At 27.5% G+C, this 17,716-nt stretch overlaps 1 protein-coding gene across 1 annotated transcript; it reads right to left on the bottom strand.

Moving 5' to 3' along the window:
* Positions 1-14,122: 14,122 nt before the first annotated feature.
* Positions 14,123-16,447, bottom strand: LOC102668134 (putative uncharacterized protein DDB_G0285119). The gene is made up of 5 exons (XM_006576534.4): positions 16,067-16,447; positions 15,623-15,961; positions 15,244-15,535; positions 15,002-15,118; positions 14,123-14,867 (listed from the first exon to the last, which is right to left on the bottom strand). The coding sequence occupies exons 1-5, from the start codon at positions 16,289-16,291 to the stop codon at positions 14,719-14,721; spliced, it is 1,122 nt and encodes a 373-aa protein (XP_006576597.2). The 5' UTR covers positions 16,292-16,447; the 3' UTR covers positions 14,123-14,718.
* Positions 16,448-17,716: the final 1,269 nt, after the last annotated feature.

Genomic DNA, 17,716 nt, shown 5'->3' with positions numbered 1-17,716 from the left:
ATTTTTTTCTAATTTCTGATAAGATGAAGGGAAAAGATGAAGCAACACCAAGTTCTACTTAGGACAATAGGGAGAATTAATTACTTAAGGAAATCAAGTTATCATTAAATCTAATAAAAATATGTTTTATAGTTAGAATGACCAAATTAATATGAAAAATTTTATAATAATCTAATTAATATTTGTCAAATTTTTTAAAGAGTTCAAACATATTTTATCAAAAAATCATTTTTATATTTTAGCCAACTAAAAACAAAAAAAAAAAATTAAAAACATATCAAAAAGCGCTAAACTCAATGGTATTTAAACCTTTTATTTTTTTTATGGTGAGAGACTTGTTTAGCTTGCCCTTGCCCACCTTACTACGCTTGACACTTGTTATGTATGTTGCATTAGTGCACATAGTTATTTTTATTTCACTAAAATATAATTTTGCTCTCATTTTATTTTTTTATTAAGATCTTTAAATTTAAAAAAAAATCCTCAAAAAATGAAAATTTCCACTTTTAATTCTTTGAAGTTTTTTTATTTTTGTTAGTCTAAATTGATCTTTTTATCTTTTCTATTAACAATGTTAATTTTAATTAATATGACAAATACTGGTGTAACATTTCTTGTAATTTGTTGTTTGTGGTTAAATTAATCAAGTTATTGTAATAAATTATAAAATAACTAATTTAATGTAAAAAAAATTAAATGTCAAAATTAATTTTTTAAAACTAAAAAAATCAATTTAAAATCAAAATGTTATAACCACGAAATAAAAGTATATTTAATCTTTTTTCTTTATCAATTAAGTATCATTATTTAATATATATATATATATATATATATATATATATAATTTTGTTAGTTGATTCTTGTAAAATAGTAATGATTTAAACATATATTTCGTCTCTCAAATTTGAGACAAGTTTATTTTTTATCTATTAAATTAAAAATATTTTTGTCTTCAAAATTTGAAAATAGTTACTTTCAATTCTCATCTGGTCTAACTTGTTTAATATTTTTATAGTCTAAGTCTGGGTTTCTTACTCGTCTTGAGTCTATTTTAGGCTTGAGTTTGACCTTTGTATAAGCTCTTTAGGCTCGTTAGTTCCTTTAAAGACATGTTTCATATTAAGAAGCATAAAAAAATTATTTTTAGACAAAATCAAAGAATTTCATTAAAAATAATAAGATAATTTTAAAATCAAGAATCTATTCCAGTGTTATTCTTTTTTAAGACTCTCTTGAAATGTTTTTCACAAATTCTAAAAAAATCAAGAATCTATTAAAAAGAAAACACATATGGGTAGTTATAAATTTCGATAGTTAAAATAGGTCTAATCAATTATAAAAACATGTAATCAATTAATTTGTCAAAATTCCATTTGTTCTGCAATTCTAGAAACTAACTAATTGATTACGAGAAAAGGTAATTGACTAATTCATTTCAATCTAAGAATATTAGTTTCTATTGTGCTTACAAGATAATCGATTATTAATTGATTATAAGTTCAAACAAAGAGTTTCTCTTTGTTTCCTGGAGCTGAGTAATTGATTATTAAATGAGGTAATCAATTATCCTAAGTTGCAGAATTTTACTTCTTCTGAAACTGACTTGGGCAGTTAATTACCAATTGAGACAATTGATTAATTCAATGGTACTAGTCAAATTTCAAGAAAAGAAAGTTCTTAAGAAACTTAGAGACAAAAAAAATTCCATCTACTTCATAACTAATCAAACATTAAGCAAGTAAAAGATTAAAAAAAACTAAGTCATACACATGCCTAGACTAAAAAACAATCAATATAAATGTCTCGTCTATCAAAATAAGTTAGACACTATAAAATTATCAAACCAAGACTAAACTAGAAACTTCATGTTCTTCAAGCTTTGTTCTAACAAAATTCTTGGGAAACCTTTTCGATGAGATTTATGAGGCATTGGTGAAAGAGTTGTATGCCAACACCTATGATCCTGAAGGTATAATGCCCAAACAGTCCAAAGTCAGAGGAAAGGTAATATGATTTGACAACCACTGCCTCAACAACTTCCTCCAAACCCCAGTCATTGTGACACCCTCTACCCTCACAAATATAAATAAATAATAAAAGAAAATAAAAATCATACAGAATTTATTTAAAAGTTTTTAAACACATGATAATAAAAGGAAAGAAAATCATGCGGAATTAATTTTTTTTAAAACACAATTACTTTAAATCAATTCAAGCGGGTAAAAGGTTCACATCCACTAAGTGAAAACATAGTAGAAATTGTTCGAATAAAAGATAAAGTTATCCCGACTTAAAACAAGGTTGCTCGTTCTAAATAAATATAAAACAAAAGCTAAAACAAAAAACATAACACAATTATATCATTCACAGAATTATAACATATGAGGTAAAATCCTACGCCCCGATGTCACACTTATCAGAGCATATCCCTATCACAGGCTAAGTCTCTCAATCTCCAGCATGAAACTCATTATATGCTGACTCACCTGAAACAAAATGGCAATCATCCCAAACACAAACCGGGAGTGAGTTATCACATTCGTATATAATAAAACATTAGAGCATGTGAAACATATAATACTTAGAGCTGAATTTATATAAATAACATCACTTCACAAAATCACACACATTATTCACACTCATTCAAGTTCACACACTCTAGAAAATAACATCAAATCGCAATTGTTAATTCAATGAAAGTCAAACACAAGTGTTATGCAACAAATATGCTAGACTCAAGCCTACATGCAATGTGGTACCATTTTTCAGTGAAAAACCTCGTCGAGCGCTTAGGAGTACATGACGGGACATGTCTCACAATGGGTAAGTCAGGTTACTCTCACTAAGTGAAATCATAGGGAGACCAATCAAGGTCACTCTGTTTTGAGAGAATGTTTCAACCACATAGGATCAGTACAGACTTAAAGAAGCACTCAAATCGGGTGTATTTACCCCAAGGCTAGACTTCGAGGAGTCCGTCAGGGCCTCTCCCTCCTAATTCAGGTCCAACCCAGAAAAATATTTTAACGCACGGATTCTACCTATGAACTATGCAATGCACACAACTACTCAATTGTTTTCAAAATCTCAATTATTTTCAAAAATTATTTTAACTCATCGCGCCTCAAGTGATTGAACTCGTCGGGTTCCCATCGTGAAACTCATCACAACTCATCGCGCATTAACTCGTCACCATTAAAGGGTCTTACAGTTATGTGATTACATAATTCATAGCTCACAACTCAATACATACAACATCTCAATACTCATGTAATTCACAATTCATTACATACCAAATGATTATTAGTTACACACAATCTCAATCACAATTTTATAACACCAATAAAATAATTTATCACACCCCATGCATCATACACATATCATTCCGTAATAATATTTACATGACACAAAACATGTATAAATTAAATTAAAATATATTAATTCAATTAAAAAAAACTTCTACAACAATTAATTTAGAAAGTAACAAAAATAATCACTATTAAGCAATACTTTCTATAATCTTATTATATTTATTATTATTATTTATTTACGTTATTATTATTATTATTTTATATGTTCTTAGAATATATATATATATATATATATATATATATATATATATATATATATGCAAAACAAACCGTATGTGGTGAGCTTCATAATTGTATTTCAACAAAGTGATACGGGTGGTTCATAAATTCTTATTGCAAACAAAAGAAAATACAATTATTTGGGTCAAACCTTCCATTCGAATAATAACAACTCATTGAAAAATTCAAAAACAGTGGTAAATCATAAGCGCAAAACAAAGAAAATCATTTGCGTTAATATACACAAAAATCAAGTGATAACAATTTGACAATTTAAAAAAAAGTCTGATCCCCTTCAATAAAAAAAATATTATGTCAATATACACTAAACAAGATTATAGAATTTCATGATAATAGATATTACACTTAATTTAAGGTATAAAATATTCATGTCAAGTCCTCCAAGCTACTCAATGTTTTCTTTCTATCCTTTATTGAACTTCTTCCTCCCGCAAATCCTCCAAATATCATGTTTATTTTGATACGAAGGACCTTTATTATTATTAGTCTAGGAAATTTTGTTAGGTAATACCTTAGACCTTTTTCTCTATCTAGACTTTTTTTTTGCTATATAATTTCATTACTTTTAGGACCAATTAAGAGAGAGAGCAATACTTTAGGAACTAAATTAAGGGTTTACTCTAAAAGAGAATAAAAATCAAACAAAAAAAATTCATAGAAGCAAAAAAGAGTATAAAACAAAAACAACCCTATTATAAGAACTACAAAGTTATTTAATCAACTTTTTATTTTGTCAAAAAGTTTTATCACTCAATTTAACCTTTCTTATGTTAACCTCTGTTTTTTTCCCCTTCAAATAAACATGTTAACCTCTGTTTTTTCAATTCAAGTTTAAAGCTTGCTTTTCTTATTTTGGAAGAAATAAATTTCGTATTTCATTTTTCATTTTTATTTATGGAATAATATTATCTATCTAGTTATATTAACTCTTATGTACAAGTCCTATTTCCCAAGCCCATAAATGCAAAGCTAGAAAAGGACAAACAGAAACATGCCAAACAGAACTCTGAGTTACCACCATATCAATGTCAAAACAAAGGTCATGCTCGGGTAAATAGAAGCATCCCAAGGAAACACAAAGGAGCCCCCCTTCAAACTTTAATGGAATGCAATGCTTCACTTTCTTTCCTTTTCCTAAGGACAGGGCACCCTCTATTGTCTGCAGCAGATAATTTTTGCAGTAGAAAAAGCACTATTTCTGAAACAGAAACTATCCCTGTTGTTATGAATCTGCAAATCTGGCTCTTGTTATGAGTTCATACCACACAATCCAATGTGTAATTTGCGTGTGCAGTTTCTTTTGTACACTCTTGCTGCTGTTAGTGCTTGCCATGTGCACATTCTCTCAAATTTACTTGTTGTGCCATCCAAATTTGACTTCCACACTACCATATTTCGGCAAAAAGAAGAAAAAAAAAATTCTGTAGTTAAGAGAAAACCAGATTCTGAGAAGCCATTCAATGTCTTACTATACATAATAGTGGATCAATTAGGATTAAGACTCTATAAGGATCTAAAGCATTTCTTTTTTTCTCATATTTAAATAATTGTCTTTTAAAAATGGGTAATGTGTAGAAAAGAAAAAACTTAATTGTAAATTTTACCACTCAACTTCCATTATTTTACAAATTTTATCCCCAAGTTTTTTTTTTACAAATTTTACTATCTATTTTTTTTTTTTTACACATTTTATCATCATTGACAAACTTTTTTTTACAAAACTAGATGGTTTCGAAAATTATTGATCAAAGATTTAGAAAAATAACTTTTTACATCATTTTTTACTAAATGTGATGATAAAATATAAAAAAATAAAAAATTTAAATAATAAAATTTATAAAATATTGAAAATTGGATGATAAAATTCATAAAAAAACTTTAATGATAAAATCTATAAAATTATGAAAGTTGGATGGAAAGTTAAAGAAAATAAAACTTAAATGGTAAAATTTATAAAATAATAAAAGTTTGATAATAAAATTTGTAATTAAGTAAAAAGATAATATACATGAAAATCATTATATATATGAGTAACTTTAGACAAATTAAAAGAGTGACTTTAATTTTCATGTAACAAGAGTATAAAAACATTTACACCAACATCATATTACTGTGAGTAGAACTAAATTCATATCATTTAAACAAAGTCTTAAATTTAAATCTTAAATAAAATAAAAAAAATGATTGAAAAAAAAGTCTTATTAACAATAATTAACCAAGTTTTTGAAAAAAATTAATCGTTAATCGAGTTAATAGATATTTCATATCTAAGGTAAAAATAAAAAATAAAAACTTTTACACTTTTAATCAATAAAAAATTACTTTAAATATAAATTTTTAAAGCAATTTTTAGAAAATCAGCCATCTTACAATACAATATCAATCTACACTTAGACATAAGTTTATTTAAATTAAATTTTAAAAATATATAACTAGTTGACAAATTTTTGTGATTTATCTTTAGCATGAACTCTTTTAATTCGTGAAACACGAGATGGCCATTTTAAAAGACAGACCATTCCTTCGTGTCATTCTTTCTCTGATTTAGTCAGACACTCACACTCCTCACACTACCTGATTAAGTCAATCTTTCTTCACTAAAAGCAAGACAATTTACATATATTCACATGTTATGTTTTCAACTGATCAGCTTGACAAATGAAACAATGCTCTTCAGAAATGAAATAGAATACAGCTCTAAACGAGAAAAATTATTAGGTGCTGTAGAAATATCGGTGTTATTTATAGTTTGGATTAATTATCATGAGATATTTAAGTAATTTAATATTTTAAATTGATTAAAATCTCTTAAATTAAATTAAGAAATAACATAATTAATTTTGATTAATTAAATAATTATTTGATATATTTTTAATTTACTGAATATACTTTTTATTGATCAGGTGTGACATAATTATTGATCGAGATGATAGTGAGTATTCTTATACAAACTAATAATTTCTCGCTCTAAACATCATCATCAAATCATATGCTGGACACACATCATAGTATGTTTTTCGGTATTATTATTGTGTCCGGAAACATAAACTACATAGAGGACAACGAACACCCTTATAACATCAAACCACACGACTCATGACATGCATGATGTAGTAGTCCTAATGAATTCAGCGTGACAAACTAACATACAAATCATATTTGGGTAGTTTAAATTTCAAATCCTTCAAATTATTATGTAAAGTGCTTAATTTTGGTAATTTTCTTTATACATTTTTATTCTAACCAAAAAAAGAATTTACAACAACCTCGTTCACTATAATTTATAACTCAATTATCCAAAACTGTCTCCTAGTTGAATAGAAATATTAACAAATAGTGAATATAAAAGGATCAAAATCATCTTATGAAGATAACTAATATGAAAATCTTATAATATACTGTAAGAGATATAAAACTGTTGAGTTTAATTTATACATACTGTTAGATTAATATTTTGTTTTTTTTTAACTTTTATGTATCATAGTGGGAAAAAAAAGTCTAGGTTGTCAATTAATCAAAAAACTGTATTAGATTATTTTTAAAATAACTATAATAAAAATTAATGAACTATCCCTACATGACACAATCTATTATTAAATGATTGTATAAAAATATCATCACTATATTCTGTTTAAATTAAAATATCATCACTTTAGTTACGACTTATTTATTATACATCTATAATTTTAAGATGCATCACAAAACCTATGATTATATGTCTAAATAGAAAATCTTTTATATTGTTAATATATTTTAATTCAATTCAATAATCATTTAAAATTATTTAATATATGTAACAACTTCATTTTTGTATTTTCTTTTTGACATAGTATTGTGTTAGACTGTTAGTTGTTAAGCTGAGAAAAATCTAAATCCAAAATGAAAACGTGCCCAAAATGAAAGAAACAAAAATTGACTTAATTGCTATGCAAAATGAAAACGTGCCCACGAACACTATGCAAAATGCACACATCAAAATAAAGAGCAAATCGTGGCGAACATATGAAAGAAAAGCCAAATTGACTTAATTACAACAACAATAATAATAATAATAATAATAATAATAATTATTATTATTATTATTATTATTATGCAAAGAAACAAAAATGCAAGTAGCCAATCAATTCCTCTTTCTAAATTCCAGGAATTCTAGAATTCTAAAGCCATAGAAGGAAAAAAGAAAAAGAGGCATCACAACTTACAAGGAGGAGTTGGCCAAAACAATGAAAAAATAGGAAAGTGTGTGTGGGGGAGGCACGAAATAGAGGGTGTTAACAGAGATTTGGCTTTTATGTTGTTTTTTCCTGATTCTTTATTGTTCCTTTAAAACCATATAATTTTTAAAATTAAATCTCACTATTAAATATTAACACAATTATTATATATTGTTATTTTAATAAAAAACACATTACCAATATAAAAAAAGATCAGCAGAAAAATCATATCCGTGTTAACAGCGACTAGCCAGTGTCCCACACACACCGCATCAGCGTGGCCCATTCAGACATACACTTTACACATAATCCAACATGGCATAGCGTTACACATGGCACGTTCACCATAAAGAAAGGGAACATCGAACCCTTCAATTCAACCTTGTCCTTCACACGCGTGCCGTTCCCCATCCATGCCAGTTTTTCCAAATCCAGAAAAATGTGGGATTTCTTTGCCATGTCACATAACTCAGTGCTTGTCATGCTTTATTTTTCCTGTATTGCCTTTGTATCCCTCCTTGCGGTAAATGCTTCATTAGCTTGAAAAGTTAATTGAAAATTAAAAAATTAATTAAAAATTGAAAAGTTATTTGATAAATAATAACTTTTAAGTTACTTTAATAAATTAAAAATATTTAGTCAAATTAGTTATAAAATTAATTGAAAAATATAAAATAATATGAATGACATATTTAAGAAAAATAATAAAAAATTTGAATAAATATTTTAAGGAAGAAAACAGAATAAAATATATCAAGCTAGAAGTTAAAAGCTAAGGTGTAAAAAATATTATAAATTACTTAAAAAAAACTTGTTTATCATAGTTAAATAAGTTTTCTAATTAATAAAAAAAAATAAAAACTAATTAAAATGAATTGTCAAACATAATTTTAATGTACTATCTAATATATATATATACTAACAATCTCATATTCATTCTCTAAATAGTTCAATTAATTAATACAGATTTTATATTTATTTTATTTTATTAAATTGATTTCAGATTTAAATATCTTTTTAGTTCATGCAATTTAATTTTCTTTTTCATTTTTGTTCTTGTAAAATTATTTTTTGTTTTTAGTTCTTTCAAATTATATTTTTTTTTATTTTTAGTTCTTAAAGTATTTTAGATAACACTTTGAACAATGAAAAAAGTTATCTAAAGCATTACAAGGATGGAAAACAAAAAAAAAAACTAAATTGGAAGGACTAAAGAAATATTTAAGCTTATGATTTAATTATTTCATTAAATCTTAAATTAATTGATACGATAAATATATTAATTAAAACAAGTATAATAGTTATTAAGGGCCTGTTTGGGTGTAAGCTTCTCCAGAAGCACTTCTAGAAGAAGAAAATAAGAAGAAAAAAATGAAATGAGATTCTCCATTAACTAAAATGAGTTTTCCATTAGCTAATTTGTAGATGTCATCTCATCTTTTAGAGAAGCTATATTGGTGAGCTTCTAAAAATTAACTCATGGAGAACTTATTTTTGCTTATGGAAAAACTCATCTCATCTTTTTTCTTCTTATTCTCTTCTTTTAGAAGTGCATCCAAAGAAGCTTATCCAAACAGGCCCTAAAACTAATTTGATAAAATTAATTGATATTAAAATACATTTATTTAAATTTAAACTAAATAATTAATATTTCTCATAACTCAAAAGACAATTATGTCTTAAAGACAAATCAAGATTCCTATTTTTTTATTAGATGCAAATAAATATAAATGCTTAAAGTTGTGTCTTATGTGTTAGCAGATTGCGCTTCACAAATTTGCATCTGAACTATCATACAATAACAAGTTAGAAGCATGATCTGATACAACATTTACTAATTGGCATTTAAGACTTCATTTATTATTGTGTCTTAGATTTGTTTTGCAGAGATATTCTTCTAAGATTTGTTGAATCCTATGAAGAATAAATGAAACTTAAGATTTTAAAATGTCAAACTTCATCAAAAGACGTGTGTTATTGTACAGACCTGTTCTAACAAATAAGAACTGACTATCTCTGAAATGTTCATTTTGAAAGTCCACTAGAGTGGACTCTTTGTATGAAGAAATGACGTGCATTCAATGCAACCATTAAATGTTTCATCAGTCATTAGCATTAGATGAAGAACAAGTGAAGAAACCTATCAATTGTGAGACAACGAACACTTAAAGATGAAAATTATAAATACCAAAAGCTTTGAAAAGTTTTTATGTATATTCTTGTAATGTTTAGAAAAATTCTCAAAAACTCTTTGAACGTATTCAGAGAAAAGACTAAGTGTTGATTGTAAATTCGTCTTTACGATGATCATAAATTTAGTCATACTCCAAACACATACAACAAATCTTTTTTGATTTGTTTAGATTTACTACTGACTTGGTAAGACAAAGAATATCGAGTGTTAATCAAACTTGGGGTAGAACTTGATTTGTAAAGGCAAAAGTGGTCATGATAGAATACTTGCAACTTGCGAGAAATTAGTGGAACATGGTAGTTTGTCAAAAATTGGACGTAATCTCAGTGGTAAAGACAAACTAGTATAATTCCATACGTCTAATCTTTACTTGCTTTCTTTATGCTTTAACTGGCCTAGGTTTGAATTTATTTTTAGGCAACTCAAAATCTCTTTTGCTTTGTGAAATTGTTTTCCATTGTTTGACTATGTTTTCAAAAAAATGTTATATGTGTTGCAAAGTATTTCTTTTACACAGAATTTTGTTTGATTACCAAAAGGCTTCAAAAAAATTTAAAATCACAATTTTATCCCCCTTCTTGTGATATTTTCTTTTGCATCTCCCTCTGTCCATAATTATAAGGCTCTTTTAACTAATTCATGTTTCTTAAGAAAAATAGTTAATTTAGTTAAACCCATTAAATCTATCAATTATTTATACTATCACTCCAAAATTATTCTTTTCTTATCTTTTTATTCACTTAATTGTTTATAATTAATGTTTGAAGAGAGAATAATTAAGTAAGGGTATGTAAGGAAAAAATATTTAATTCATCTAGAAATTTTTTTAAAAATCTTATAAAAAGGACAACCAAATTTCTTAAAAAGGTTTTATAATAAAAAACGAAGGGAGTAATTAATGATATATTAAAAAATTAAAATAATATAAAAAATGACTCATATAAAATATAAAAATTTAATATAATACGCATACAAGATACAATACTTCAAGCTAGTTTTATACAAAGATTATCTTTGGGTTAATGTTCTATACTTTAAGAGTGCATTCAAAATATGAAATGTGTGGCAACAATTTTTATTATGTTTTTTTAGGTTAAAATGTAATTTTCTTTCTCATATTTTTTAAAATATGTTATTATAGTTCTTTTATTTTTAATTGAGATATTTTGTCTTTCACTTTTAAAAAATTCATAATTTTAGTCTTCTTATTTTTTAATTGGACATTTCGTCTCTCACTTTTAAAAAATTCATAATTTTAGTTTCCTTGATCAATTTTACACTTGTTGATTGCGTATTTTTTTAATAAATTAAATTTGTTAGTAGTTAAATAATTTTAAAAAAAAATATTATCATGTGTATAATCAACAAACAATTATCGGATATTTAAATATTACATAGATTTAAATTTGAAACTGATCACAGGGACTAAAATTACAAATTTTTAAAAAAAAATATTATCATGTGTATAATAAACAAACAATTGTCCGATATTTAAATATTACATAAATTCACAATTGAAACTGATCACATGGACTAAAATTACAATTTTTTTAAAAGAAAACAAAATGTTTCAATTAAAAAATGATAGACTAAAATTGTAAACTTTTAAAAAATAAGAGATAAAATATCTCAATTATAAAATGGAAGGACTAAAACTATAAATTTAAGAAAATAAAGGAATGAAAATTACGTTTTAACTTTTTTTTATTAAACCTCTCAATCTATCGTTTAAGTAAAAGCTTCAAATTGTAGTTTCTCAGAAAACATACGCATAACGTATGCCCACTAAAAGTAACACAAATACAAACACACTCTTGGAATGCTATCTAAACACGCACAAAATCAATTCTAAGTAAAAGGTTCTAATAATTACAGTTTCTCACAAAACGTATGCCCACTAAAATTAACATAAATACAAACACGCTCTTGGAAGGCTATCCAGTCATGCACAAAATTAATTTTAAGTGAAAATATTTTAATTGTAGTTTCTCACGAGACGTACACAAAACGTACGCCCACTAAAAATAACGCAAATACAAATACACTATCGGACAACTATCCGAACATGCACAAAATCAATTTTTAGGTAAAGTTTTTAATAGTTTCTCACAAAACATATGCCTTCTATAAGTAACGCAAATAGTATTTTTTACAAATTTCAATGAACCAAATGAAGGGAAAAAATTGTTGCTTCCAAAAATAAAAAATACTTTTGACCTCTCAACTTTAATCCAAACATACACTAATTCTTGTTCAATAGATGTATTTTGCATAAAGATTTTTATGCGTAGTTAGAATAAAAATATTACATACATACTATCAAAGTATAAAAGCCATATAAAAAATGATTTTTTATATGTAAAATAATTTTTTATTAATTTACTGAATACAATAATATAAGACAATTAAATTCAAATAATTATTATAGAACTAATAGTACACATAATTTGTTAGCAAAATAATTTTTTTTTTTATAATTCTTATTGTTTACATAATACTACTAAAGTTTTTACAGTCGATAAATTGTAATTAAATTTTAAAATATTTTTTTTATGGAAATTACGACGCATTCGGTATTGAGAATAGAAGACGAAAAGATAGCTAGTAACTAACTAGTTAGATTTTGTTTTGGGAGTTTAGAAACAATTAATTTTTTTGCCATAAATAAAAACGAAATATAAAACTATTCCCTGAACATTCTTATATTCTTAATGAAAAAAGCAAAGCAAAAAACACTCTTGGAGCATTACACGTGTCAAAGCAGGCCCGCTTAAACCACAGGTTCTACAAGTCCAAACACAGTTAATCAAATGAAATTCTCTCCATGTAAGGGCCCCAACCTAAAAATAGCAAAGTCGTAACTCGCTTTAAAAATATTTCCGTTCCTACTAGCTTTTCTTAATCCACTTAGATTTCATTTAAGACAATCAAGAACAACAATACACAATACACAATACAATTTGTTAAATGTATTAACGGATAAATAAAATATGTGCCGACTAATTTAGAGTTTTGATAAGGGTAACTAATATTACCCGGTAATTGTAGTAAAAAATATTGAATTTCAATCACATTATTAGTGAAACGTAGATTTTTTTATAAAAAAATATTTGTATAATTTTTTTACACTCTATTAGAATCAATTTCATAACATTAAAACAATCATAAGTAAATGAAAACTAAATTAAGGGTTAGTTTTTTTATGTTTATTTTTTTAATAAACTAAACAATTTTTGCTTTTACTTTTTTACTTAAAAAAAGAAAAAATCCGATAAGTTATGATTCAGAAGAAAATAGTGTAGAGATTAAATAACATCTCTTATAATTAAAAGGAATATTACAAACCCAAAGATCTATGTTTGGCAGCTACCACACAAGTGAAAAAGTATTGAAAATACTTGATCTTTCACTTAAGACAAAAAAAGAATATTCCAATATACAATAAAAGAGATATATACCAACATAGAGAAACATCAAAAACAATAATATTTATAATATATATATATATATATATATATATATATATAAATTTAAAGTAAATATATTATTATCAACTAAATTAACATTTTGCTTTAATTTTTATGAATTAAGTAACGGAATTTTATAAAAAAATAAAACGGTAGTATTAAATTAACATAAATATAAACAATACGTAGAGTGTTACAAATCAAATCCAGCTGCCACTGCTTCTTGGGGTAAGCAAAGCAAACGTAACTTCAATTTACACTAGCAAGACTGAGTTGTCAACCAGTCAAATCATTTCCTTATCATTTAAGATAGCAATTCACCAATTTAACACAGTACTGTAATTAATTACACTAACACCTGTCATTAAGCCAATATCAAATACTCCAAGAAGGGTCGCCACGGTTGAACATTTAAAATGTGAATATGAATTTGATTTTTTTGCAGTCCTTTCTTATGTTGTTCCTGCCTGCCTCATGTTAATAATAATATTCTATGAAAATTATATTAATATTTAATAATAATATTTAATTTTAAAAATTATCAAAATTGTACAATTTTAAAAGGATAATACAAGAAAGAACAGAAAAATCAAATTCTATAAATATATTCACAAAACCATATGATAAAGAGCAACATTAAATGCAAATTTTCCATTTTCATTCCATTATTAGTTCATAGTAATTGGGGTGTACATAGGGTAACATCAGAGTACATTGGTAACTTCTGATTCAATTATAGGAAAAAAAAAAAAGGACCTCACCATCCTGAGGATACTCAACTTTTTTAATTTTTTAGTATTTTTTTTATCCAAAATCATAGAAAAAGTTGGGCAAAAAAAATTACCAAGCCATCAAAGAGAACAAAAGTTACTGTTATCACTGCCCATCTTCTGATGCTCCCATGCCGCCATCATTAACTTTATAGACCCCAAATGTTATTTTCTTATTTTCTACCAATAAGCCCAAACAAAAAACCCTAGACTTCCTTTTTTTTTTTTTTTCTTTTCAAACCAAACCAAAATTCCTATTTCTTAATTTCTTAATTCCTTCTACCCCTCTCACATTGCCATTCCCCTATAACTATATAAAAAACTGAAAACTATTACCCATTTCCCCAACCCAAAAAAAAAAAAATTAAAAAACTATCACCCATTTCCCCAAACCAAAAAACAAAAAAAAAAAGACTAACTAGTAGTAATGACTACTTTTTGATCCTTCATGATTCATTCATTTCAGTAAGTCCATTCCTGAGGCAACTGGATCTCATGGTTCACCACTTGTGGCTGCTGCAGCTTCATGTTGTTACGCTTCTGATGATGAGAATAACCATAATGATTATTATTATTGTAATTGTTACTCCTAACCCTTGAAACAGCCGATCCTGCACATGACCAACAAATCAGAATTTCACATACCCATAAAAACCTCACCCCAATAATAATTATAAAAAAAATAACAAATAAAGCACAAAACTATAAATAAAAACCCAAAAGAAAAATGCAAAATCTACTTTACCATTTTCCCCAATGAAACGAGGCTTGTGCTGCTGCTTGTGGCCACCACCCACCACACCGTCCAGATTCAGATTCAACACCTGCGCCACTCTATCAGGAACCAACACAGTAATGCACCCTGCAAACCCCAAGAAAAAAAAAAACCTAAGTCGGTAATTTCAATTAATTAAAGTTAAAAAAAATATTAATCCATTAAAACCATTATTAAATAATAATGTTAATTAAATAGACAAGAATGTTTACCTGGTTTCTTGCGAGAATCATTATTATTGCGAGAATCATTATTATTGCGAGTATCAACACAGCGAGGCAAGAACACGCCAGTTCCGGTGCTTTTTTCTATTTTCCCAGCGAGAAAAACAGCCCTCATGCGAGACCCAGGAGGAGGAACCCATGCAGAACCAGACAAACCCAACCCATTAACAACGTTCCCAACCGTAACAACGTTGTTGTTGTTGTTGTTGTTGTTGTTGTTTATTCCTCTGTTGGGAGGGACCATTTGCCTATGTTGTTGCTGCTTCTTCATCATCTCAAACTACAAAAAGCCAAAAATAAATAATAATTAAAATTGAGCACCAATTAAAAATTAAAAGCTTGTCAATTGTTTTCACTTTTCACTTACTTGAGCAATCTGTAACTGCTGGTGACAAAGCGATGGTTGTTGTTGGTGCTGCTTCTGTTGAGGGTAAAATCCCAACCCAACGCCGTTAGCGCAATTAACGGCATTGGGTTGTTGAACAGAAGCATCAATGGAAGAGGGTGTCAGAAAGTTTTGACCGTAACGGTTACAGCTTTCGTCGCAAATCCTCTCGACTTCTCCTGCGGCGGCGCGGAGGAGATCCCACGTGGACGAGGAGTTCACGTGGGGTGGAACGGCGTCGTTTGGACTCGACCCTTTGCCGCTGTTCTCAAACACGCTCAGGGTTGACTGAGGAGAACCACCACCATCCCCAAACACGCCCTAAGCAAACAAACAAAACACAATAAGTGTCATATAAAGCTCTCTCCTGCTATTTGGTATTTATTAAGAAGAAGACAAAGTGCTGAGTTTTTCTTTCCTGGTTACCTTGTTGTTGAGATCGAGTTCGAGAGCGACGCGGCGAGTCAACTCGGCGAGGTGGTCCTCCTCGTCGCTCTCCGTCTCGCTGGAGGAAGAGCTGAAGAACAGAGACCTCGAAACGGCGTAGTTTTGGGCAGTGAGGTTGTTGCAAAACGATGTGTCGTCGTCGTCTTCGTCGGTGAGGAACTGAGGAGGGAGCCAAAACTCGCCGTCGTCCAAGTTGTCAGCCATGGAAGTAACAAGACACAAACAAACGAAATTTGAATTTGAATTTCAGAAAAATTTGAGAGTGTAAATGAAGAGAGTGAGGGAAAAGAAAAAGAGAGGGAAAGAAAGAAAGAAAGAGAGAGAATGGATCTGTGAGAAAGCTGGGTTTGTAATCGAACAGAGGCATTCCCCTTTAAGTACACTCTGTCTCGAACAGACAGTGAAACGGTTTACGTGTTTTTTTTATAATTATTAATTAAATTTTGGGGTGTGACTGTGTGAGTGTGGGATTGAAACTAGAGAGAGAAGGAAGGAGTGTGGAATTGTGGAGAGAGAAAAGAGCCGGTATTTTTTGGCTCACGCGCGAAGACGTGGCGGTGTGATACACACGCCTTCATGCATTTCTGTAACTTAGGATGGTTACTTAGTCGGTTTCTCTCGCTGTCGATGAGTCGTATTGCTGGCATAGCGGCAATAAACACGTGAGAGAGGGAAATTTGGATTTTAAGAGGAATATTTGTCGTAAAACCATTATTTGAGAAAGGAACAAAAAGAAAAAGAAAAAGAAAATAGTAAATAAAGGTAATTTAATATGAAAAAGGAAAATATTTAATTAGAATTTAATTTTTTTAAAAATGTAAATGCGGGTTGCAAGTATAATTTTTTTAAAAATGTAAATGCGGGTTGCAAGTAGAATTTTTTTTTTAAAATAAATATTTCAATTTGTAATATGGAAAATAATTTGATTTTTAAAGTAAAAATAGTGTTTAAAAGGTAAAATAAAAGAAAAAACGGATTTAATTTGAATATATTAACTTTAAATTTATTTTACACAATTATTTAATAGGAGAATTCTAAATTTTCCTACAATATTCTCATAGTAAGAGGATTTATAGGAAGATGTAAAAAAAAGATATAAAAAAATTTGGAGAAAGGAAGATACAACATTATTTCATTTAATAATTTGATGGTCATATTTTCACTTTTATAATAATTTCTTTTAAATTTGAATCTAAGATGATTACTAATTATCCAATATATATAACTCAGATAACACCACACACGATAAACTTAAGTGTAATAAGTTTTAGATTGACATTAGTTTTAGATTGGAGTCTTACCACGAAATAAAAAATTCTAATTAATGTAATCAAATTAATTTCAATTAATGTACCGTGTAACTATCTATATGTTAACTATTTACCTAAATTAAATTAAGGAATTATAATTGTTGGTGAATTAAAAAAAGAAACTGTGTGTAGTTGTCGACATATGTTCGTTGATTTTTAATAATAATTATAATTTTTATTATATTATTAAAAAATTGAATTTAATAGGCATGTAATGTCGGTCTAAAAAGTTTTTATGATGTCAACAAATTAAAATAAATCTTTCATATGATTTTTTATATTATAAAATTAACATATTTACTATATATAATAGTTTGTT

The sequence above is a fragment of the Glycine max genome, chromosome 3 (genome assembly GCF_000004515.6).
Source record: "Glycine max cultivar Williams 82 chromosome 3, Glycine_max_v4.0, whole genome shotgun sequence".
Taxonomy (NCBI): Eukaryota; Viridiplantae; Streptophyta; class Magnoliopsida; order Fabales; family Fabaceae; genus Glycine; species Glycine max.
Note: the sequence above shows the minus strand (reverse complement) of the source record. Positions and strands in the feature narration are given on the sequence as shown.